The sequence below is a fragment of the Periplaneta americana genome, chromosome 5 (assembly GCF_040183065.1).
Source record: "Periplaneta americana isolate PAMFEO1 chromosome 5, P.americana_PAMFEO1_priV1, whole genome shotgun sequence".
In the NCBI taxonomy this organism is placed as follows: domain Eukaryota; kingdom Metazoa; phylum Arthropoda; class Insecta; order Blattodea; family Blattidae; genus Periplaneta; species Periplaneta americana.
This window is the reverse complement of record NC_091121.1, coordinates 57122766-57150667: the sequence shown is the minus strand read 5'-3', so window position 1 is coordinate 57150667 and position 27902 is coordinate 57122766. Positions and strand designations below refer to the sequence as shown.

Here is a 27902-nt window from a genome sequence, read left to right as displayed (position 1 = left end):
CATGTTGTTTTAACAAGTACCAATAATAACAACTCCAGTATCCTGGCACAATATTGAGTGTATTGTTTGTTGTAGTGTGAAATACATTATTATATACTTTTCAATCGATTTATATTGTATTTTTATTTTATATTCAATATTATTCATATCATCCACAAATGAAATTCAAAATATCATAGCCGACTTAAAAAAAGTTATTCGCGAATAATTAATTTTTAAACCAGTGTGTCACATGTTTAATAACAATATATGATTACAGACATATATTTAGTTCAAATTAAGAAAATAACATAAATTCAATATTATCCCTCCAAAAAAATACGGTGTTTCTTGCTTTGGGAGCTCACTTCCAGGACGTTTTCTCTTCATATCATGCACTTCTTGAAGGTACACAGGTACACATCTTGTTTATTTTTACTTTCAAATTACGCAGTTTTATTAAAAATGTCTGTTCTATCTGGTACAGACACTTTCATAGAACACTGTTGCTTGCATCTAAAAACATAAAAAAACGGCAATATTAATATCTATGCCATGTTTTTGACCATAACCCTATTTAATTTCACATAAATGCTTCTCGTTGACTGGACTAACAACGAGATCACTGTGACAATATAACATATTCACACCAAAACTTCATACTGATAACACCTTTTTGCGTATTTTTTCCTTTACAGAACTCTTGGAACTACACTCACTGTCCAACACCTTGACATAGAAGTGCATGATAGCAAATGCGTCATGGGTGCTTCATGGCTTTAAGCGTTAAAGCCACATAAGTCCGGGACTGATGTGATTTTGAAAGAACTCATTATTTTAAGATTTTATACACTGCTTAGTAAAGATCGGACTCATGTTGTTTTGACTGGAAATGATGCCTCTACTCATAATGCTTCCTGTAGTACCGGTAACTCATTTTCGTAAAAATGTAGACTCGTGTGGTTTTACAAATGGCCGATTCATTTATGTATGCATTAGATAGTAGATATACAAGAACTGACCTCTGAGGAACTCCTGCTTGAATTTGGCGAGATGTACAGAAAAATCTATTTACTGTTTTGGTCCTGAATGTACACTCTATTAGATGGCTCGAAAGAAGGCGCGTCATATCATCTGGTATTCCCAGATATAGTAAATTTACGAGGAGTGCTTTTCTCCAGAACTTGTTAAAGGTCCATTCAAGGTCCAGATACGCTGTTTTCACGGCTCACCCAGTATTAAATACCCATATAATATCTTCCGTCATATGGAGGACTTGGAGTGTAGTGAAACGGCCAGCGTGAAATACAAACAGTTTATTCCAGATTATACCTCTGATTGAGGTTCTGACTGATATGTAGGCTACATCTATTATCAGGCAGTACACCTCATTTGATTAAGTGTCAGAGGAAGAACAATTGTTACATTCACCTCGAGAGTGATAAGTGAACTGTGTTACTAGTCTGCGATTTATGCAATGGAGGGGGAAAGAAATTGGCAACCCTACTCCATTATCTCCTGCTTAGTTGCCTCATGAGTAGACAGTGGATGCGGGATGACTTAAGGAAAAGTGAAGTTGTTTCGTATCAGAGTATATGGCACGTGCCGCGCCGTCCGTATTTTGTGTACCTGGCGAGTACAGCAGCGTACAAAACGAAGGAACCCCGATCCTTTTATAGTAACATTGCAACGCAATGTGTGCAGTTGTGTTATTCTGCTCAAGTATTTAGTACGCGTTGAATATGTTGTGCTGGTCCATTCATAATGGCAAAATGTTAAATTCGCTCAGAGATACGAAATGCATTTAAGAAGTATGAGAGTGACATTTTATGTATTAACGAAGACAATATCGTGTGTAATGTATGTAAAATTTAAATAAAAAATCAGAACAACTCAGGCTATAGAGAAACATTGCAACAGTACATCGCACAGAAAATGCGTTGAAATGATATCTGAGGAACCATCTACATCATCATCATCATCATCATCATTATCATCATAATTTAGTTGTGCGGGTCTAACGACACGTGCAACATGATTCTCAGTACAAATATTTCTCTAAAGAAATTGAGTGATCCCCATTTTAGAGGTTTTCTTCAGAAATTCTCTCGATACAAGAACTGTTTGAGCGATAGGCGAAGACGATTCAGCTTCGACAACTTACGAGAATATATCGTCGTTTACTGCAACGCTGGTAATTGCATCAATGATGACGAGGACTGAACCTTGCAATGTATGTACTATAGTACGGTATTTTTCTTTTCCTTATGACTGTACGGAGATACAGTAGCATGTTGACGTCGTCTGTTTACGCTTAAAACCTGTTCAGCCAATGGTCTGAATGAAAAAAAAATGTAACATATAGTAAATGTGCACTTACATTCAACGATAAGTCATCCCGCATCCACTGTCTACTCATGAGGTATACCTTATTGCTGTCATTTATGAGGATCCAACCGGTCTTAGAAATGCTGACTAAACATACAGGACATTCAAGATTTGGGTTTGAATTTTTTATTTGAGGTGTCTATAGATAACCCCCTCCTCCAGTTTTCTGAGAGAACTGAGACTAATGGGCCTATTTTCCTAGATTAGTCTTCCTTGCCTGGTTTGGAGAAGAGAACCATATGAATCTCTTTCCGTGTGATGGAATAGTCACCGACTGCCAGGATATTATGAATAAAATTGCTATGCTGTTCACAAAAGAACTGGGAAGATGCTCCATAACTACTTCCTGAATACCTTCGGTACCTCCAGCCTTCAAAGCTTGAATCAACTCTCTTTGAATACCTTACAACATTGCACAATCGACATCAGGTTTTATTATCCATTCCTCGTCACCGTACCTCTTTCTACATTCATCGTCTTTGACTGTGTTAGTTTGCCGCCTATGGAACTCCTTACCTCGTCATGTCAGGGATTGCCGAACGGTTAATAAGTTTAAATTAAGAATTACATACTTTTACATGAAATTGATGTATGAGCCGAATTTAATAGATTATTCTGTGGATTTGTATAAATTGGCAACCCTACCCCATTATCTTCTGGCATAGTCGCCAGTTTGCATCTGTAATTTTACTTTGTATCTGTAATTTTACTTCTATTTCTTATTTCCTACTTCTCTCTACATTTGTTTCTTGTATATATCTATTTGTATTCTAGTAGTGTGGTAGAGAAGGCCTGATGACCTTAACTCCGCCAGAATAAATAAATAGATAGATAGATAGATAGATAGATAGATAGATAGATAGATAGATAGATAGATAGATAGATAGATAGATAGATAGATAGATAGATAGATAGATAGATAGATAGATAGATAGATAGATAGATAGATAGATAGATAGATAGATAGATAGATAGATAGATAGATAGATAGATAGATAGATAGATAGATAGATAGATAGATAGATAGATAGATAGATAGATAGATAGATAGATAGATAGATAGATAGATAGATAGATAGATAGATAGATAGATAGATAGATAGATAGATAGATAGATAGATAGATAGATAGATAGATAGATAGATAGATAGATAGATAGATAGATAGATAGATAGATAGATAGATAGATAGATAGATAGATAGATAGATAGATAGATAGATAGATAGATAGATAGATAGATAGATAGATAGATAGATAGATAGATAGATAGATAGATAGATAGATAGATAGATAGATAGATAGATAGATAGATAGATAGATAGATAGATAGATAGATAGATAGATAGATAGATAGATAGATAGATAGATAGATAGATAGATAGATAGATAGATAGATAGATAGATAGATAGATAGATAGATAGATAGATAGATAGATAGATAGATAGATAGATAGATAGATAGATAGATAGATAGATAGATAGATAGATAGATAGATAGATAGATAGATAGATAGATAGATAGATAGATAGATAGATAGATAGATAGATAGATAGATAGATAGATAGATAGATAGATAGATAGATAGATAGATAGATAGATAGATAGATAGATAGATAGATAGATAGATAGATAGATAGATAGATAGATAGATAGATAGATAGATAGATAGATAGATAGATAGATAGATAGATAGATAGATAGATAGATAGATAGATAGATAGATAGATAGATAGATAGATAGATAGATAGATAGATAGATAGATAGATAGATAGATAGATAGATAGATAGATAGATAGATAGATAGATAGGCAGGTAGATTAGATAGATAGGCAGGTAGATTAGATAGATAGGTAGATAGATTAGATAGATAGGTAGATAGATAGGTAGATAGATAGACAGACAGACAGACAGATAGATAGATAGATAGATAGATAGATAGATAGATAGATAGATAGATAGATAGATAGATAGATAGATAGATAGATAGATAGATAGATAGATAGATAGATAGATAGATAGATAGATAGATAGATAGATAGATAGATAGATAGATAGATAGATAGATAGATAGATAGATAGATAGATAGATAGATAGATAGATAGATAGATAGATTAGACAGACAGGTAGGTAGGTAGGTAGATAGATAGATAGATAGACAGACAGACAGACAGACAGACAGACAGACAGACAGATTAGATAGATAGACAGACAGACAGACAGATTAGACAGACTAGATAGATAGATAGATAGATAGATAGATAGATAGATAGATAGATAGATAGATAGATAGATAGATAGATAGATAGATAGATAGATAGATAGATAGATAGATAGATAGATAGATAGATAGATAGATAGATAGATAGACAGATAGACAGATAGACAGACAGACAGACAGACAGACAGACAGACAGACAGACAGACAGACAGACAGACAGACAGACAGACAGACAGACAGACAGACAGACAGACAGACAGATAGCTAGATAGATAGATAGATTGGCCTGTCATAAAGTAAAGTAGGATATAAATAGTAAATTTCTTAATTATGTATCATGTTTCGTCAATATTTCATTATATGTAAGCTCTTTAATATGCATAAAAATGATTTTATATTTAAGTATTACTATCCTTGTGGTCACCCTCAGTGGAGGCAGACGATTTTTTCCAAATCTTTCTCTCTCTAGGCCTATTATCACTTTTGTTACTGTTTCAATGTATATTTCACTTCTGGTAATGTGGAAGAGAAGACCTCATGGCCTTACTCTACCAGAATAAATAGATAAATGAGTAACTAAGTCAGTAAGTGAGTGAATGAGTGAATGCACTCATGAATGAATGAATGAATGAATGAATAAGTATCGAACGAATCGGACGACAACGCGTACGTTATTTGACCCTAACTCGATTTGCAGTTCTCAATTGAGAACTTTTGAAACGATTTCTGTAACAACCCTAATGTGGGGGAGGTTTACATTTTCATTAACCAACTAGAACGCGGTTTTTAATATGTGAACATCTGCCTTACCCTTTGGAGAAAAGGCTGTGAAATATGTCATGATTTTGAGTGAAACTATGGCTTTCTGCGTTTTCGAAAAAAAAAAAAAAACAAGAGACTATCCAGGCGTCTGATTTATTACAGATGTCCAACGTCGCAATGAAGGATTTCCAGGAATCCACGGCCTGCCCGTAGAGCTTCTTACGTATCCATCTGCGCAGATGACAGGCTTATTTGTATTCTGTGCACATCTAACCCAGTACGCCGCATAGAATTCTAGTTCTGTTTCTGGGTATAAAGCGCCCGAAACAGAACTAGATAACCTCTTCCTTTCCCCCACTCTGTCTCTTCTACTATCACAAAGAACTTGCTAATTTCTTAGATAATCCTATAATATAATAATAGGAGAAAATAAATATACTGTAAGTTCACAGGGCTAACGGCTTAGTAGCTGGGTACCTGGTTCTAATGAAGTGCACTTGTAGCAATTTAAAACATGGGGGCATGAGATAGTTACTCTGCCAGCCATAATAAATTCACTTCAATTAAATTCCCCAATGTAAAAAAAAAAACTAGATACCTCTGATATGAACAAGGAGCCACATTATTCCAGATTGTTGAGACCGTGTCAGTGTTACTGCATCCTCGCTCTTCTCTTACACTCCGTATGATAAATAACTGACCTATTTATCCCTTCCGTTGTAAGGTGTAGCTAAATGGATTGGTGGAAGCGCCATAGCCACCTGGTCTAAGACGAGCAACTAGTCAGCTGTAGAGTTGGCCGATAAATAACAGTCTGATATTTTGTCACGGATATGAGGCTGTCATTTAGATATCTGTGGCTGAAGATGCGAAATATCTGTTACAGAATATCACTACCGATCAATGCTCTACATAATATGAAAGAGTACTCTTCGATATTTTGATGACCTGTGATCACAAAGTATTATTCAGTACTCTTACGATTGTGACCTTTATTCCACTTCCTCCTTCCTATCTTGTGTGTGAACAAACAGTTATATTTTGTAATCTTTTCCTTTATGTTGCCAAATGTTGTAAGTTTAATTAAATTTTATTTTACAACTTCATATATTAGGCTATACGAATACTATTATGTTAATGAATGACTTTAAAAATTAATTTATCCAACATACGAGGGAATGCTGAAAAATAATGCCTCCTATTTTTTTGTCGCTGTGAATATATTAAAAATATTAGTGTTAGTACATTGTATTCAGTGAGCTTTCTACTTTCAGTGACACAAGTTTCACATCTCTGCTAGTAAAGAGCTCTCAGTTATAGCCTGAAACATGGCGGCATGTACCAACACTATGTCGGTGCGTCTGAAGCAGCGTGCTGTGATTGAGTTTTTAATAGCAGAAAATGTGCCCCCGATAGACATTCATCGGATCGTGATCAATGTGTCGACATCAGTACTGTGCGACGTTGGTTTGCTGGTGCTCGTAATGAACCTGGTACAACTCTCAACTTGTGTGACAAAGGACTTTTTCCCTCCGTATCCTCCCATCTATGTCTCGGCCTCCCCAAAGGTCTTTCTCCCTCCGGCCTCCCAACTAACACTCTGTATGTATTTCTGGATTCGCCCATACGTGCTACATGCCCTGCCCATCTCAAACGTCTGGATTTAATGTTCCTAATTACGCCAGGTGAAGAATACAACGCGTGCAGTTCTGCGTTGTGCAACTTTCTCCACTTTTGCTACTAATGTTACCCTCCTGTTCTATAAAGACTAGTTACGTTCCAAGTACCGAATCTCATAACTAGACTTCGTTGAATTGCCACACGCAGCATGCTATCAGGTTGCCGATGTACGGTAGTATAGAGGAGGTGAGCGACCGCCCGGTCTCGTAGTATAAGCAGTTCATGTTAAGAGATGTGACCGATCCAAATAGATAAAGCAACTACAGCTAATGTATACCTATGTAAGCACTTGTTTTTGCATTACTGTGGTTCGAATAGTCAAAGCTTAACATTTGTTCAGTGCAGACAAGAATTCAATCATACTACAATGAGAGTGTTGCTGTTCCAAATAATTGCCCCTGGAATACCCTTACCTCCGCAGCCAGTCTTGACCCGTTGGGGAACGTGGTTGGATGCTGTTAATGATTATGCAGAACATTACGGCAAAATAATGGAGGTAATTGATGCATTGGATAGCACACACAGCTCCGCTGTTGCAGCTTTAAAATTATTGCCTTCTGAACAGCTATTGGAAGATATTCTGTTCATTGATTCTAATTTTAAAATCGTGTCCAAAAGCATCATCCTGTTAGAATCGTCTAAACTACAACTCTCAGAAGACCTTAATATAGTGGATAAAGTATCACAAACCGTTATCCAAAATAACAATTCACTAATTTTATAAAAGGTGAAATGTAAGTTGAGAAACATTATTGCTAAAAATTCTGCCTACTCACAACTTCGGATTATAAATGATGTACCATCAGGTCACGACAAGACATCTGAAGTTGGTATACTAAAAAGTAGTGACTTTCCGTTCTTCAAATATGTACGTATTACATCGTGTGATGTTGAACGTATATTTTCCCAAAATAAAAACTGTTTAAGTGACCATCGGAGGAGGTTACTTTGCAGTCGCTCAAAATGTACGTAACTCTTCACTGCAATGCACATATTCAAGGATGATGTGAGTATCTTACATTAAATTTTAAGAGTTAATATATCTCACTATAAAATAATTGTGTATTTATATGTTTAGACATTTCCTACTTCAAAGATCATTCATTATATTTGTTGAATGCAGGATACAGGTTTTATTGTAACCGCAGTATAAGGCTCAATGTTTACATCAGAGGCATGCTCCATCCGTTGCACGTCCCTTTCTCATACAGTCTATACCGCGTGCGCAGTAAACCTTGCGATTCTCGTGGCAATTCCACGAAGTCTACTCATAACCTTATTCCTTTGCTGTCGTCGTGCAAGAGAATCAGTCCCATTCCGAGGCTTATTGTACGGATTCGTAACAAGCTGTTTTTTTTACGGTGATGTGTTGTTAGCCCTTCGCCTAACCCCCAAGCTGGAGGACCATCCCTTATCGGCTGTCAACGACTGTTTATTCAATATATTCGCAGCTACCCTCCATATCTGGAGGGCGTCTCCTCTATCCGTAACCTGAGAACGCGCCATGCCGTGGTGATAGGGACCCACAATACAGGACAGGTTACGCTTACAAGTACGTACGCACATAATACACACGTAGACAATTTTCTGCTACTCATTTGCCTGAAGGAATATTTTGTACTTTTTATGTGTTTATAGCTTTTCTGTTTTGTGTTATATAATAATCTACCTAAAGGCAAAGTCACTGATTCAGAGCATTTCTATCATGTAACGCTTGGAAAAGAATAGTGTATTAGGATCGGAAAATCGCCTGCTATACACCTCATTAACGATTTATATAATGTAATTTCCAACTGTTACGCAATTCTAATGGTATCATAAAAGACATCGTATCTGATTAAAAGAATTAGCATTAAACACAAAAACTGATACAATTATATAATAAGACTCTGATTCGACCTTGTCATGTGCCTCAGATGTGAGTGAATGAAGCAGTGAGCCTACGCATGTATGGGGATGGAGATTAGGTGACTGGGTGGATTAGAGTGAGTGAGTGAGTGAGTGAGTGAGTGAGTGAGTGAGTGAGTGAGTGAGTGAGTGAGTGAGTGAGTGAGTGAGTGAGTGAGTGAGTTCTGAAAAACTGGATGAGTAGTTAAAATATCGGTTGAGTAATTTGTTGGTAGGTAAGTAATAAGAGAATGGATGAGTGTGTAAGATATCGGTTAGGTGATAAGTGAGTTAATGGGTCAATGCTAAGAATCTGGTTGCGTAGCTAAATTTTAATATCAGTTGTGTTACATGTGTGGTTGGGTAAGTGCTAAGAAAGTAAGAGAATAGTTGTGTGTGTAAGGTATCATTTGAGGGATGTATGGCAATGGATGATTGTGTTCATGTCTATTATAAATTCTATAAAATTGAATGAAACTATTATCCCATTCAGTCCCTATGTTAAATATCTAGGTGTGTACATGGACGAGGGCCTCAAGTGGAACGTCCAAGTCACACACACATGCAAGACCGTCTTCTCTATCCTACATTCATTAAATGGCCTGAAAAATTTTCTACCCTTTCAATTAAAAAGAATTCTCATACAAACATTGGTGCTGCCACATTTTGACTGTTGCGACATTCTGCTAACTGATTTAAATTCTAACTTAGCCCAAAGACTGCAGCGCGTTCATAATACCTGCATACGTTTCATTTGCAACATCCGCAAATACTACCACATTACACCTTCCCTTGAAACGCTGCAATGGGTAAGATTACAGGAGCGAAAATATATCCATTCACTAATTTTCCTATATCGCATCATCAATACTTCTTCGCCTAACTATCTCTCAGTGCGTTTTAATTTCTTATCCTCTTATCACAGCCTGGGCACTCGTTCTAAAAATGACCCTTTATTATCTATGCCTTGCCATAAAACAGCTCACTATTCTTCCTCTTTCACAGTATCAGCAATTCGTTTCTGGAACTCCCTACCTAGCTCCCTCAAAACTGTCGAACGATATTGCAATTTAAAAGTGAATTGATTAAACACGTGACCAGTATTCAGGTTTAATTCTCCTTGTATGTATATGTGTATATATGTAATTTTCCTCAGTGTTGTATAGTTATAATATACATTTTAATTTGTAATTCTTGTAATTTCTAATATTGGTTCACTTACCGCTTGCATATTCACTGAGTGTAACTTGTAGCCTTATATTGTTTTGTAATTATTATTTAGTATGTTCGCATAATTTTATTCGACTTGTGCTTGTGTAACTATATAAATTTTTATGCTCGACCATGCCGAAATGTAGTAATTATACACCTGGTAGCAGTCCTTTAATGCATGTCATTAAAGTACACCTACAGTACTCATTAAAGTACAGGTGTTCAGCCAATAACAACTCAGCTTAAAGGTGTTCACCCAATGACAAGTCAGCTTTGTACCGTTATAAAACCGCAAGTATCGATTATTCTGAGATATGCAATCGAAAGAGAATTAGCGAAAAGTCACGGAGGCTGGAAATCCAATACTGTCGCAGAAGGTTATGTTCTGTTACTATAATAATTAGCGTTAATTGTAAATAATATTCAAATAAATTCAATTTGTCATCTCGTTTTTCAATGTCGAATTCAATAATCAAGGTTATATCAAGTTTAACGGGATTACATCAAAGTCAATGACATTATTGTTCCTCGGAAAAAAATCAATACTTTCGCGTCTGCGCACATCTCACAATTCACGACCTAGAACAAGGTCACTTCCGATCTTGTCACATACAAATAAAATGTATACATCTTAATAATTTCAAGTTATAAATATGGTCGAGCATAAAAAGTTGTATGAAACTCGCCTATAATAATAATAATAATAATAATAATAATAATAATAATAATAATAATAATAATAATAATAATGATTTATTTTAGCTGGCAGAGTTAAGGCCGTAAGGCCTTCTCTTCAACTCAACCAGCAAAAAGTGTATATACATATGCATGAACTTACAAAAAATTCAACAATTTGATTAAGTGAGAGTTGCGCTTGCGCTCGTTTCATAAACAACTATAGCCTACTCGCTTCTTAATTACTATCATTATAGGCTCGTTGCATGATGTACTATTATGAGTGTTCTTTAAATATTAGTCTGTAAAATTGTATCAGCTTCTTTTGTTTTTGGCTAAGTGGAAGAGAAGGCCTGATGGCCTTAACTTCGCCAGAATAAATAAATAAATAAATAAAATTAAATAAATAAATAAATAAATAAATAAATAAATAAAATTAAATAAATCAGTCAATCAATAAAATTAAATAAATAAATAAATGAAATTAAATAAATCAATAAATAAATAAAATTAAATAAATAAATAAATAAGTTTCAATCAATAAAATTAAATAAATCAATCAATAAATAAAATAAAATAAATAAATAAATAAAATTAAATAAATCAATAGATAAATAAATCAACAAATGAATGAATGAATGAATGAATGAATGAATGAATGAATGAATGAATGTTTGTTTTCCGTACGCGTTGGTTTCGTTACAATCAAGGTATGGATTTCTAGGTGCTAATGGTTACGCATTCGGCGGAAACCACGCAGGGAGCGGCCGGCTGCTCTTTTCTGGACGTATGATGATAAAAGCTCTGTAGGTGCATCATTAGCTGAACACCTACAGCATCAGCTATCTACACTGATAACCTGGGTTCGAATGTCAACAGTCCAAATGGATTGTGGTGGACAAACAAGGTGTTTGGTGGTAGGTTTTCGAGGGGCATTCCTGTTCTCCTACCGGCATTCCACTATTTTCCATTAATCATCATTGTATGATGATATGTAGTTCGCCTCCTATGGTGCACTGAGTGCAACACCTTCATAGCGGCTAAAGAACTACAAGCTAATATATGGAGGCTTGGGTGAATGACGCAATTCAAGCACTCACCATTGGTATAAAAAAAAACTTATAGAATTCCATGAAATTTATAAATATAAAAACAAATAGTTCAACTATGAAAGATAAAAGACATTATTAATTCTTATACATCCGAATAGTACTTTAAGACTCTTACCTTCCTCGATACATTGAAAAAATGGGTCTCCAGTGAAATGAGGAGGACAGCTACAGATAGGGTTGTGGTTGACAATTTGACACCGAGCTTCAACACCACAGGTTCCAGAGCAAGGATCTTGACATTTCTGACGGACACAAGCCTGATTTTGCGGGCACTCAGAGCTCACAACGCACTCTGGTCTGCATGATGGTGGACTTCCCACGAAGTTGGGTTGACAAGAGCAGATAGCATGTCCATTAACTATTCGGCACCCACTGTTTGGTCCGCATGGTGAAGGTTGACAAGGATTCTGAGGAGGTATTGCTGTCAGACAGAATTATGTGTATTATATTTCGTAATAAATATGGGATGATGATGATGAATGATTGATGTGATGTATATATGATATCAATGGTGTTTAGGTAAAATGACTTAACCCACAAAAGAAAAAAATTTCAGGAACAATAAAAATTAAATTTTAACACATTATTATTATTAGTTACTTTATATGAAGGAATGTGAACATAATTGTCAAGAAACATAGCCTATCTCCACGTTTTGTATTTAAATTTTAACTGATTACCAGGCTTCGAGACTTCGGACCCAATAGAACAGTTCAGTGGTAAATCCGCATAACGGCACACTGAGTACTGTACAGTGGTAAAGCGTACAGTGGATGGGGGTACTGTAGAATGAATGCCAACAAATACGCAAAGGAAAACGCTCTGGATTTGAAGGTTCTGACGAAAAATTTGGTTTTCATACAAACTGTGTCTGAAACTATTACACGCTTAGAAAAGTCAGAGCAAGAGATGCCGGAATGCCTCAAATTAATTTCGAAAATGATGCAGAGAATTAATGAGACATCAAATACACCGGTTACTGAACGTGTAAAAAAGAGTGGAAATCAATTTTATGTAAAAATAACGGATATGGAACATTGTGTAAACTAACAGCAAATTAGTGAACATAGAGTCACCCGAGAATAAAGGACTGTCTTAGAGATTGCAATGTTGTTAGGTTTTTTCGTTTTGCTCCTATCTCGTCATGCGAAGCTCCTATCACGTCGTAGAGCGCAGCTTTCTACAGTACAAACTTTGACAGATAACCGAAAAAGATTTACGTTTGAGACACTGAGAATGTATCTTGTAGTAGGTACATTGCAATTCAATACTGTAACTGCACTTCCTAAAGACGACCAATACGATAAATGAAAAAAATTGAAATTGCTACATGCTTATTTCCACCATTAAACTGTATATAATTGAACACAAATGCTTATAAAAGACAGGAGAATAAATACTTTTCACATCCTTTTGACATTATCATTGTGTAATGTATATTTACTTTCAGAATGTACATATGTGTGTTTCCCCATACTACCGTACTCTATTCTAAATACCAACGTTGTTACCTCAACACATCTCTATCTACCTGGAACGAGTCAACAACCTATAGTGCATGCACAGTAAACTTATTGTATTGGGTCCAAAGTTTCGAAGCCTGCTGATTACACTAACCTTACCTTCCTTGAAACATTGAACAAATGGGTCTCCAGTGAAACGAGGAGGACAGCTGCAGATAGGGCTGTGGTTGACAACTTGACACTGAGCTTCAACACCACAGGTTCCAGAGCAAGGATCTTGACATTTCTGACGGACACAAGCCCGATTTTGCGGACACTCAGAGCTCACAACGCACTCTGGTCTGCATGATGGTGGACTTCCCAGGTAGTTGGGTTGACAAGAGCAGACAACTTGTCCATCAGTTATTCGGCACACACTGTTTGGTCCGCATGGTGAAGGATAACAAGAATTCTGAGGAGATATTACTGTCAGAAAGAATTATGTGTATTATATTCTGTAATAAATATGGGATGATGATGAATGATTGATGTGATATATATATATGATATCAATGGTGTTTAGGTAAAATGACTTAACCCACAAAAGAAAAAATTTTCAGGAACAATAAAAATTAAATTTCAACACTTTATTATTATTTACTTTATATGAAGGAATGTGAACATAATTGTCAAGAAACATATCTCCACGTTTTGTAATTAAATTGTAACTAATTACACTAATCTTACCTTCCTTGAAACATTGAACAAATGGGTCTCCAGTGAAACGGGGAGGACAGCTGCAGATAGGGTTGTGGTTGACAATTTGACACTGAGCTTCAACACCACAGGTTCCAGGGCAAGGATCTTGACATTTCTGATTGATACAAGCCCGATTTTGCGGGCACGCAGAGCTCACAACGCACTCTGGTCTGCATGATGGTGGACTTCCCAGGTAGTTGGGTTGACAAGAGCAGACAGCATGTCCATTAGTTATTCGGCACACACTGTTTGGTCCGCATGGTGAAGGTTGACAAGGATTCTGAGGAGTTATTTCTGTCAGAAAGAAGTATGCGTATTATATTTTATAACAAATATCGGATGATGATGAAAGATTGATGTGATGTAAAAATTAGAATACTATAGTATTAAAGGCATAGCATATCAGTGGTTTGAGTCATATCTCCTAAACAGAAAACAAAAAGTGGAAATCAACGCATTTAATAACTCCTTTAAATCTACTTCAACATGGGGAAATGTTCATACAGGGGTAGGGCCACTTCTTTATCTAATTTTTATAAATGACCTTGGCCTCAGAGTAAAAGGAATAGGTTATCCTACTCTATTTACAGATGACACAAGTATCATAATTACAGACAAGAACTTTGCCACATTCAAATATAAAACAGAAATAATTCTCCTTAAAATTTATGACTGGTTTACAACCAATAAACTAGCATTAAACATTAATAAAACTAACATAATTCAATTTAAAGCCACTTCAAATTTAATCTCTGAAACATTGGACACAACTATCAACAATATACCTCTACTAGAAACATAACAACCAAATTTCTTGGTTTGCATATTAATAATACAATAAATTGGAAAAATCATATCAAAGAAATAACCCCCAAACTTATCTCAGCATGCTTCGCAATTAGATTGTTACAACATTTTCTAAACAGCAGTATCTTAAAGACAATATATTTTGCCTATTTTCATTCCATTATGTTCTACGGAATAATATTTTGGGAAAATTCTGCAGATTGTAAAAATATATGCTTATTACAAAAAAGAGCCATTAGAATAATAGTTGGAGCAAAGGCTAGAGAATCATGTAGATTATTTTAAAAAAAATTAGAGATTCTAACCTTAACAAATCAATACATATACTCTACAATAAATTTCCTCTTATGTAATAAAGAAAATTTTCCAACTAACTCAGCCATACATAGTATAAATACCCGCAGAAGGAATGATTTTCATACGCCATCATCAAATTTATCATGCTTACAAAGGGGAGTACGTTACATGGCGATAAAAATGTTCAATAGTCTTTCTGAAGACATTAAGAATCATAGCCAAAACCCTGCATTATTTAAGGTAAAACTAAAAAATTACTTAATATCTCACACTTTCTATTCTGTAGATGAATTCTTGACATTTCACAGTACTGTGTAAATATTATAATACTATTAAATGGTAAACATACTACATTGTATAAAATATTACTGTTATTAAGGTATTAATTCTGTACATATTTCATATTTGCATTTTATATGTATTGCATCTTATTGTTAAACGTAAGAATTGGACATGTTCCTTATTCTATGCTATAAAGTAAATGTAAGAATATTATGGAACGAATAAATCTATCTATCTATCTATCTATCTATCTATCTATCTATCTATCTATCTATCTATCTATCTATCTATCTATCTATCTATCTATCTATCTATCTGTCTGTCTGTCTGTCTGTCTGTCTGTCTGTCTGTCTGTCTGTCTGCCTGCCTGCCTGCCTGTCTGTCTGCCTGCCTGCCTGCCTGCCTGCCTGCCTGCCTGCCTGCCTGTCTGTCTGTCTGTCTGTCTGTCTGTCTGTCTGTCTGTCTGTCTGTCTGTCTGTCTGCCTGTCTGCCTGTCTGCCTGTCTGCCTGTCTGCCTGTCTGCCTGTCTGTCTGTCTAATATATTAGATTAGATTAGATTTATTTATTTAACCTGGTAGAGATAAGGCCGTCAGGCCTTCTCTGCCCCTCTACCAGGGGATTACAACTATAACATGAACAATAAGATTACAATTAATATTAAATTTACAATTACAATTACAACAAAAATTAAAGTACGACAAGAATACCTGATTAATGAAAGCTAGACATTTTATCATAGAAGTTAAGAACAAAGAATATTTTTGTATTTACTAAATTACAAATTAAACCTACAATAACAAAATTCTATAGTGATGAAATTACCGGATATTGAGATATTTTGTGGTAGATTAAAAGAACTATTTACAAGAAACCATGTCTGAACGAGTCTCAATTACTGACCAAGTGCCTAGTAAGTTTGCGTTTGAATTGAATTTTATTTCGACAGTCCCTGATGCTAGCAGGTAGCGAGTTCCAGAGTCTTGGCAGGGCTATTGTGAAAGAGTATGAGTATGAGGAGGTGCGATGGGATGGTATTGTTAGTATTGTTTCATGGCGAGAGCGTGTGTTCAGATTGTGGTGGGAAGAAAGGTAAGTGAAGCGAGACGACAGGTACGAAGGAATAGAAGAGTTCAAGATTTCGAAGAGAAAGAGAAGTGAATGTAAAATTTCTTTTCTTATCTAGTTTAAGCCAACCTATTGCTTCCAGGGATGGGGTAATATGATCATATTTACGAACATTGCTTACAAAACGTACACACAAATTATGAGCACGTTGAAGTTTCATTTTGTTGTCGCTGGAAAGGTCAGTCAGTAAAATGTCAGCATAGTCAAAATAGGGAAATACAAGGGTCTGCACAAGGGACTTTTTTAAGCAAGAGGGAAGATGAACATTTATCCTTTTTAGCACATGAATAATAGAATATACTTTTCTGCAGGTTTCTGTGATTTGCATGTCCCAGTTGAGATTATTATCCATGTGAATGCCAAGATTTTTTACCGAAGATCTGAAAGGGATATGCACTGTACTTACTTTAACGGGGGAAATGTCGGGAATATATGTGGTGTTTAGATAAAATGACTTAACCCACAAAAGAAAAATTTTTCAGGAAAAATAAAAATTAAATTTCAACACATTATTATTAGTTACTTTATATGAAGGAATGTGAACATAATTGTCAAGAAACATATCTCCACGTTTTGTAATTAAATTTCAACTAGTTACACTAATCTTACCTTCCTTGATACATTGAACAAATGGGTCTCCAGTGAAACGAGGAGGACAGCTGCAGATAGGGCTGTGGTTGACAATTTGACACTGAGCTTCAACACCACAGGTTCCAGGGCAAGGATCTTGACATTTCTGATTGATACAAGCCCGATTTTGCGGACATTCAGAGCTCACAACGCACTCTGGTCTGCATGATGGTGGACTTCCCAGGTAGTTGGGTTGACAAGAGCAGACAGCTTGTCCATCCGTTATTCGGCACACACTGTTTGGTCCGCATGGTGAAGGATAACAAGAATTCTGAGGAGATATTACTGTCAGAAAGAATTATGTGTATTATATTTTGTAACAAATATGGGATGATGATGAATGATTGATGTGATGTATATAATATGGTATCAATGGTGTTTAGATAAAATGACAACCCACAAGAAAAAATGTTTCAGGAACAATAAAAATTAAATTTCAACATATTATTATTATTATTATTATTATTATTATTATTATTATTATTATTATTATTATTATTATTATTAGTTACTTTATATGAAGGAATGTGAACATAATTGTCAAGAAACATATCTCCACGTTTTGTAACTAAATTTTAACTAATTACACTAATCTTACCTTCCTTGAAACATTGAACAAATGGGTCTCCAGTGAAACGAGGAGGACAGCTGCAGATAGGGTTGTGGTTGACAACTTGACACTGAGCTTCAACACCACAGGTTCCAGGGCAAGGATCTTGACATTTCTGACGGATACAAGCCTGATTTTGCGGACACTCATAGCTCACAACGCACTCTGGTCTGCATGATGGTGGACTTCCCAGGTAGTTTGGTTGACAAGAACAGACAGCTTGTCCATCAGTTATTCGGCACACACTGTTTGGTCCGCATGGTGAAGGTTGACAAGGATTCTGAGGAGGTATTACTGTCAGAAAGAATTATGTGTATTATATTCTGTAATAAATATGGGATGATGAAAGATTGATGTGATGTATATATGATATCAATGGTGTTTAGGTAAAATGACAACCCACAACAGAAAAATTTTTCAGGAACAATAAAAATTAAATTTCAATACATTATTATTATTTACTTTATATAAAGGAATGTGAACATAATTGTCAAGAAACATATCCCCACGTTTTGTAATTAAATTTTAACTAATTACACTAATTACAGCAGGAAAGTCACATTTTAAAAAATGAGGGTTAAACCAATTTACCTAAACACCATTGTTGTGATGTACATTATACATTCATTACAATATTAAGTACTATATTATATGGTGTGATATAATAAATTATGATTAGGATTGCTGTAACTTGAATAGAAAGCTATACTATTAGTAACGATTGTATTTAATACATCTCTTCAAGCATAATAATATCTTCTTCTTATACTGTTATTTGTCTTTCTCATTTTGTACGGATTTTAATTTTTTTATTACAAAATCAATAATATTCTTCTGCTCAATGGTTTCCTTTATATTCACGTACCTCAAATGACTTTAATTGTGGTTTTCTGTCTCTGTTATTGCATATAAAAGGAAAAATTGAGTCGGTGTCTGGTAGAGTTCCTGGGTAGCTCAGTCAGTAGAGCGTTGTCGCGCTCAGCCAAAGATTTCGGGTTCGATACCCGACCCCGGAACAATTCGCGGGTGCTCGTGTAAAGGGGGTTAAGTATAATTTCGCTAAACTGGGATAAGTACAGATGTCAACTCTCCACAATAACTTTTCTCTTGTGTTAAAGGGGTTAAATCATTCTTCCATCCATGTGCAGCTACAGTGCTCCGTATTTTGTGACAAAGGGGTTTTGTAGAGTACCAAACGAGAGAAGTTTACATACCTTACAATATGACTTAACCCCCTTTACACGAGCACCCGCGAATTTTTCCCTTGAAATTATTCAAATCAGCATCGAAGGAGCTATACCTGAAAGCCAGATTTCCTTGCTAACCGCTACTCCATTGCTGTGGTACCATACATGGTCTTGGGCTCTCTGAATTAGCTGTGGATCTTTCGTTTTTTGCCATGTGAACAGATCGATTGTTGTTCTGTGGTTTACGTCACTTTATTCTTTCGATGGTCAGAGTATATGAGATAACAATTTTTTAGGGAAATTAACCTGCTAGGGAAAAGGAATTTTTGTATTTAGCGGTACAATATGAAATATTTAGGTGTGCGCTTCCGTAGGCGATATTTTTCTACAAAGACTCATAGGAAAGTTATGCCTAGAAGTGTTAAGAGGTTAAAAGTAGGTCTATTGTAGAAGTTGAGCAAAAATTTGTTATTCAGAAGTTTATTGATTTCTATTTCAGAGGTTCGCGTGCATCTCATGATATACAAAATAAAGTTACCGGTATTCTGAAATCTGTGTCAATTAAATCTTAAACAGAGAAATTGACTAATTTTATAATTGTACCTTGTAGTACCATATCATTTTATGTTGAATTGCCTTTACTGCACAATTTTGGTTACTTAGATGCAAACATAAGAACACATCTGTAACTGTAGGAATTGCTACTTAATCTATTCTGCAGAAGTTTCATGGTTGGATAAGATACATCAGTCATGTGAACTGATGCCCATAGGCGCAAGCGCGCGCTTTAGAGCTCAGGAGAGCCTGAGCGCTTTACAGCGGAAATGAAAGAGACAGACGAAAGAGGTAGTATATGCCCCTTGGTCGAGCTATATACAGGGATAGCCAGCAATGATTCAATAGATAAAGGGAAGAGAACTTATTAAAACTGTATCCATGTTAATTTTTAGATTTGTCTGACAAGTATAAATACATTTTAAGAATATAAGGTTTAATTTTAATGTTCATTTTTTACAAGTTTTTTTTTTTTATTCAAAAGAAATATTTTCTCAACTTTTTTATTGAAAAGTGTAATTTTCAGGTATAGGCCTATTTATTTAGTAGCCTTACAGGTACTGAAACAATGTTTTCGTAAATCTAATGTACCGTAAATACGCAGCTTTTACTGAAGATAGTGTATTACAAATTTTGAAAATATTCGCATGGAAAATGTTCGTAAGGAAATCAATTAAAAAAAGCAACTACTGTTACATCATAAGCAAAATATGTGTGCCCATGTGATGTAAAAATGTCAGTTCTATACCCTCAGCAGGTTTCGAGAAAATAATTTAATATTCTGATGATAGGAAGTTGCTCACCAATATCACCTTAAAAGTATAATGCGATAAGAGTTTTGTTACGGAATATTAGTTACGGTACACTTCAAACATAAACAGTACCTAGGTAACTTTGCTTTGTACTATAATATTGTTTTGATTAGTTCATTGATTACTTTTATAAGGCTAAAGATACCATCAATATCAATTCCAACTTATCATATCATACTCAATCTCTTTTTTTTTTTAATATCACTTTCTTCATGAATGATGTTTTTCAGCCACTTAATACAGTATAGTTGTACTACTATGAAATTTATGTGAATATTCCTTCTTAACTCTTTATTATGTTATTAAAGTTTAAAACACAACTGTAATATTAAGAAATTGGAGTTAGTACTGTACTTTTGTTTTACAGACAATGTAGAAAATAACAAACCGAAAGAAGCCATATAAAAATAACGACATAAAATTTCACGTTCCGTTTGAAGTTTGTGTACCACTGTTTCCTTAATCCAACAGGCTGCTTATTCCTCTTTTCTTACCTAGCGCTTGATGCCCGCGCACGACGCCAATGTCAAAAAATGCACTTGCTTTGACGTCACTGAGATACATCATCATAGAAATAGAAGTAAATGGAATTATACTAGACGTCTAACGGACAATACCTACAACAATTACGAAGCTAGCCAACTCGTAAGAATGCATCATAATATGTTACAAAGTTTAGTAGTAGGCCTCTTAAGACATTGTTAACTGGAATCAGAGAGAATGTGAAAACAGGAATTCAGATAGTGAACCAAGAAGATGAATAGAATCCGTGTTAGTATTTCTGTTGATTTGTGAGCAGCGTAAGTTGCATCTTACTTACCTCTGACGAGGTGCGGAAGAGCTTCTCTGCCACTTTACACCGCACATCTGTGAAACTTCTGGTTATCTAAGTACGCACAGACTTTAAAGTACGAAGCTGTAGCAAGATACAAGTATTTGTTATTCCCCTTCTAACAAACCATGATGTGTTGAAGAACTGTCTTAATTAAATTAATTAAACATTATGTTGTACTTAACAACGTTGTATCAGCGTCGCTGGTGTCCCGCAGGAGTTCTTTTACTTGTCAGTTAATCTACTTACATAAGCCTGTCACATTTAAGCACACTTAAATGCCATCGACCTGGGCCGGGATCGAACTCGCAACCTCGCAGTCTGTCGACTGTGTCCTACAAAAACTTGCAGTGAAGACAAATCACTCTTAACAGATCAGTTATTTTATTCTTTTTGGTAATAGTAGGGCCATTATTCGCTTCGACTGTACGAGCCTGGCTCATAGATGTCGCTAGTACTAAAAATTGTAGACCATTGAATTCGTCGGAAACTGAGAGGATGAAAAGAAAGGAGGTAAAATATGCTTGAAATCTGTGCGACGGATATGACGTCACAGTAGACCTTCTACACCCCATAATGCTCCGCGAAATACCTCCAAATATCCAATATCGGTCATACGTACACGGTTTAGAATGGATGTGGAGGTAACAGGAGTATTAGCAGATTATTATATCCATGTAAATTTCACTGTATATTTATTAAAACTGTTACGGTTGTGACATGGACTAAACATTTCATTTCCACATTCTTTCTTTTATCAATAAGGATGTTGGCACTCCTTCATATGTTAAAGAATGGGGGTTCATATCAACGGACATATCTGCAGTTGAGCCGAACAGAACATTAGCTTATTTATAAAAAAAAACACTTGCTGAACTTGACTTCACTTTTGAAATATTCAATTTGACGGCCATATTAGTACACCTCTTTGATACCACCATTTCAAGGTTATGCTCCCTCCTATGTTCCTTTTCTCGAGCCAAAGTGATACAACTCCATTTTGATACTAAATCCAGACCTGGTAATTTTAATTTTAATAAATTTAAGAAAGGGCATGTAGCACGTATGGGCGAATCCAGAAATGCATATAGAGTTTTAGTTGGGAGGCAGGAGGGAAGAAGACCTTTGGGGAGGCCGGGACATAAGTGGGAAGATAACATTAAAATCGATTTGAAGGAGGTGGGATATGATGATAGAGACTGGATTAATCTTGCACAGGATAGGCACCGATGGCGGGCTTATGTAAGAGCGGTAATGAATCTCCGTGTTCCTTAAAAGCTTCAAGTAAGTAAGTATAAATTTAAGAACATATGAAAGCAAATTGTTTAGTATTCATATGCCTTTTTTCTTTCATTTAAATATACGTATTAATTCTAACTCATATTTCGTACTTTTATCTTTGTATTTATCCTTCTTTTGTAACAATCGTATTGGAGTTTGTAATTTTATTGAATTTTCGTTATGTTCCATTTAGTACAAAATAGTTACATTTATAGGAATTGCCTCCGAGTATGAGCTTTATCAGACTGGTGCCCATTTTTATTGTATAAGCAATAAACAGTAATACTGATACCTGAAGAACTTAGGCATTTTCATCTTTTAAACTGTGTACAAAATTATACTAATCATTGCACTTCTTTCTCACATTTACTCTGGATATCAAGAAGGCCGTCGCAGAGTGATCCAAAGAAGCACAGAGATTGGATTTTCCACGTCGGGTCAACGCCAGATGGTCTGTTTTCTGGGAGTAATTTTCCTTCTCTTCATTCCCAAGATCTTAATTGTTCAAAATCATTACTATCAAAATGTTAGACGGCGACTGTAACATGCTGCAAAAGCTCATCGTTGTATGGTCATTCCATAATTATTATCTGACGTTAGCTATTCATCGTGTGCAGTTAAAGTTATGAAATTAAAGCTTAACAAATGTAATTGCCATCTTGATGACTTGCAAAGCAAAATACGTTGTAGTGATTCACCATCATGAAGGTCAGCTTGTTTAAGAAACGAGTTCTTCTCTACTCCTGTGAGGATTATGAGCCAACATTAAACACACGTAGTTCGACCACTGCTTCAGACAACTCAGTACAAATCCTGTTAAAAGAATGATTTAACCCCTACGATAGCTGAGTGGTCAGACCTTCAGCCTGTAACGCAGGAGTTCGCGTCCCAGTCAGGCCTAGGATTTTTCTTCAAATAATCCATAGTCACATTTTGGGGTTTTTATCGGGATTCTCCCGTTTTCTCATATTAGGCATCTACATAATTCCGTCAATATTTCTCAATTTCATAATTCCATAGCATTTCCCAAATGCCGGCTGGCGAAACGCGGAGGGGGCTGGCCTATAGACGAAGGGGGTTGCCTGATCGAAACTTGGGTACGCAGCGAACCGTAGTCTAGTCAGCCGGTGTGGATTTGGGAACGCGCATAACTTGAGGGTTAGCGCAATAGGTCTTGAAAAGTCGCAGTGGTTGGTTGTAATGCACCCCTTCCGAAATTTCATTCCATCCAAAGGGAGTGAGTGCCTTGCCATCGACAATGGAAGAGACAATTCCGGAAGTATTAGGCCTAACTTGTAGCAAGTACTGGCATAAGTCGTCTTGTAAAATTAATCTGGAGACCCAATTAAGTTATATCGGAATCGTGTAGTTTAAACTTGAGGCACAACTAGTCGTGCACTGTAACTACTAGCTAATGCTCGAAGAACCTTGTCATGATATTGACACCGATACCTGCGCTATCTCTTTTATGTTAATACTTGATAACCACATGACCAGAGAGTAGATAACTAATAATCGGGCTTAAAATTAAGTAGCATCAATGTTATCATCATCTTCCAAACGTGTATTGGGGCATGTTACGGACTAAACCCAACTTCTTGCGAGAGGTCTTATTGAACTTATCCTTGCTATCTGTAACAGGGATCATCTATACCAGGCCTGCACAAACGGCGCTCATTGAGCGCGGCCGCTGCTTCGGAGAGGGAGAGCCGTCTAACAGCTCACCGGAAAGGTACATCGGAATGACGTAGACCTGCCTATACGTAGAGGATAGTCCACGCAGCTGTCTGGTGTAGTGTGTGTTATCAGTAGCTAATTCACTTTGCCTATCTATGGCTACATAATGGGGGAATCTAAAAGACGGAAAAGTGATCATCAGGAAGATTCTTTCAATATTGCATGGGAAAATCCTTATTTTTTCACAGCAGCTGGAGTCAATACTTATCTGCCACAAAAGTTTGAAAGAAAGAGAAAAACATAATATAATCCGTCATTATTTGTCCACACATAGAGATACGATGGTTTTGTTGGTGAAGATCGTAGTAAAAAGGTTCAGAAGTTGAAAGTTGCATTATTACATGCGGTAGGGTACCTTAGAATTTATTAATCTTCAAAAATTTAAATAACTCTCTTCGGGGAAAAGGTCAACTCATTGTTGATATATTATAGATTTATTAATTTGTCCTACAGAATAATATATGTAATATTGATAATTAATATTTGAGGAGAAAAATTCGCTCCGGCGCCGGGATCGAACCCGGGTCCTTGGTTCTACGTACCAAGCGCTCTGACCACTGAGCTACGCCGAATTCAATCCACAGCACCGGATCGAATCATAAAGGGAAACATTGAAGGAGGAAGATCAGATCCGGTGCTGTGGATTGAATTCGGCGTAGCTCAGTGGTCAGAGCGCTTGGTACGTAGAACCAAGGACCCGGGTTCGATCCCCGGCGCCAGAGCGAATTTTTCTCCTCAAATATTAATCATTGTTGGTATGTTGAATAAATTACAGGATTTCAATCGTAAACTTACACTTTTCGTAAGTCAGTTTTGGGAAGGTAATATGGCTCATTTTCCAACGATAGAAAATGCTCGTGATGAAGCCATGTTAAACGATTATGTGCAAATATTGATTCAAATTCAAAATGAATTTAATTCTAAGTTCCAAGATCTTGTTTTAATTAGAAAAAGTTTAAAGTTATCATAATAAATTCCTTCAAGACCAGTTGAAACAGCGTCATACGAGTTACAGCTTGAACTTATTGACCTTCAATGTGGCCTCAGGGCGAAGACTGTTTCAATAATACCACTAGTCTGGTTGAGTTTTAAAAGACTAAACCTCGACAATAATATCCACGACAACACAAGCTGGGTATGAAAATGATTGCTATGTTTGTCTCAATGTGTGTATCTGTGAGCAACTGTTTTCTACTATCAACTTTAATAAAGGCAGATATCGAACATCTGTAACTGATGTTTCATTACGATCAGTACTGTTCCTTTCAGCTGCCAACAGCATAAAATCCCGTTTTGATGTACTGATAAATAAAAAATATAACAAAATGATATTATATATTTAAGTAGCTATAGACTTTCTATTATTTCTGTAAAATAAATATTTATTAATTAATAATAGTCCAAGATAGTTTTGTAAACACTGAACGGGAATTCATTTCATGAACACTCGTACTAGTACTTTTGTTTAAATTTTGTACGAGATCACCCCTTCTTCCAGTCCACCCTTATAGCCCACAGAGTGCAGCCAATATCTGCATTCCGTTCTCGAGCTGTGAGCCGACTCGGAGAGCGGAAACCTTGTGCAGGCCTGATCTATACAATTATTCATGAAAACACTAGAGGGTTTCACAAAATAATGTTTATGAATTTAGGGAATAGATCTTTTATTAAGTCACAACAACAAAACCTAAGACTTTTTTTGGGACAGAAGCAGGAAGATTAGCAGTTGTTACATAAGTACACCTCAGAACAGACATGTCATTGGCTACTTGCTATGCCTTATGAACTAATTTGCATCCCAGAATATAAACTAACAGGAAATGTAACTCAACTTTAATGAAACATTATGAAACAATTTTCGTTATTCCAAGTATACTCCGAATAGGACTGAAAAGCCATTTATAACTAATGAGCGGGAACGGGAACGGATGTTGCTAACCTAAAAATAGTTGAAAATGACTAATAAAATATCCTCGTATTTGCATAAAAATGCACTAGAAATTAAAATAAAAAGACCTTAGAAAATTTTGTGATTTTTGGCCAAAACATGATAACTCCAAAAACCTGTTTTGAGATGCATTCATTTTTATTTTGACTTTTCCTATATAAATCATAATTCCAGTTTACATACAAATTTGAATAAAAATAACATAAATCTAGATGGAGATATCACGGGTATACCAAAGGAAAGAAAATTACTTTTATATTGGACTGCGCTTTCAGGTAAAAAAGGCCATTTTTGAAGTTACCATGTTCCGACCAATAATCACAGAATTATTAGTAGATTAAAGACAGATATTGTATATGGGCACATAATAGACACAAAAGAGCGGATGGTTTTTTAAAGAAATCAAAATCACTCTCTTGTTTCTCTTTTCCTCGCATTAAAAAAGTTATTACCAATTAATAGAATTACACAACTATAATAAGAATTAAACATTTTTAAAATGTTAATTTTCTATCTCATCGATTTAAATTGGCCTACCATATAAATGTAAGTAGTAGAAACATTAATCTATTGCATAATATGTGGCAATAATATGTGGTACATGCATTTATGCAATACAGTTTTTATTCAGAACAAAATCATTTACACTTTTCAATGACATTATATCTTATACCACTATAGATAAGCTATTTTTTTACGTGTCTGTAGATCTCAACTGTTCAGAAGTGACAATTTTCAAACCATTTTCCTTTCCCGCTGCCCTTCTCCCAACTACCTTTTCCTCACTCTCTACAGAAAAGGAAATTTTAAACAACTTCCATGGGTGGACTTTTTACTTCTTTGCGAGCTGAGAGCTGAATAATACGATTAATAAATTATATAGTAAGATGCAGTGAACTCTGTACGTATTTACAGGTGAAATCTATCCCAGCCACATTCTTTATCAGCTTATTGGATCACTATGGCCACCGACTGAAGCTTAGTTTTCTTAGCAGTGACAAATTTTATAAATTAGAAAAGCAGCAACTATGTGATTTATACGTAAAATTGCTGGAAAATGAAACGAAATTTTAAAAAGTGCTGTAAAACTAATAAGAAAAGGAGAAAATTAATTTTAATTAACTATCGAACAAAGATTGTAAAAGTGAAATATGAAGATTGCATTTTTAGTCTTGTTATAACATAAAATGAATTACTATATTAATGGGCATCGTTTTAAGTTAAAAATAATAATGACATTTCATCAATATCCGTGAATGATAGTATTCCACTTAAACTAATTGTTTTAAGTTCAATATGTTTGCAGAAATTGTTCCAATTGCAGTCATTGCACGAGTCAGAGATGCAAATAGAAAAGTAAAATCGAAATTGCAGAAATTAAGTTTTAGACCGACATGCAATATACAGAATCTTTGTAGTATTGAAAATGAATTGAACTTACACTAGTTTAAATAGAAATTAGTTAATTTGAATTAAGTCTGCAGACAATGCGAAAAATTAAGATTTGCTGAAGAAAGCCCTGAATTGTATTACTAGTCGTTTAGATGAAGAGATGAAACGTAGCCTTACGTAGTTGAGGAGCCAGAGGCCCAGCGTCCGCCAGGCACAGTGTCGCAGCCAGCAGGATCAGCCTCATGGTGGTGTAGTACCGAACAGAACAGCCACCAGCACCCAGCCTCT

At 35.5% G+C, this 27902-nt stretch overlaps 1 protein-coding gene across 1 annotated transcript; it reads right to left on the bottom strand.

Moving 5' to 3' along the window:
- Positions 1-40: 40 nt before the first annotated feature.
- Positions 41-27902, bottom strand: LOC138699659 (neurogenic locus notch homolog protein 4-like). The gene is made up of 7 exons (XM_069825700.1): positions 27792-27902; positions 17859-18164; positions 17240-17545; positions 14107-14412; positions 13540-13845; positions 12033-12338; positions 41-495 (listed from the first exon to the last, which is right to left on the bottom strand). Exons 1-7 carry the CDS (start codon positions 27856-27858, stop codon positions 473-475), a joined length of 1620 nt encoding a protein of 539 aa, XP_069681801.1. The 5' UTR covers positions 27859-27902; the 3' UTR covers positions 41-472.

Coding starts and splice junctions, on each gene's coding strand:
- LOC138699659 (XM_069825700.1), bottom strand. CDS start 27,858: ATGAGGCTGATCCTGCTGGCTGCGACACTGTGCCTGGCGGACGCTGGG. Junction 18,165..27,791: donor GCCTCTGGCTCCTCAACTAC/GTAAGGCTACGT, acceptor TCTTTCTGACAG/TAATACCTCCTCAGAATCCT. Junction 17,546..17,858: donor TGTTCAATGTTTCAAGGAAG/GTAAGATTAGTG, acceptor TCTTTCTGACAG/TAATATCTCCTCAGAATTCT.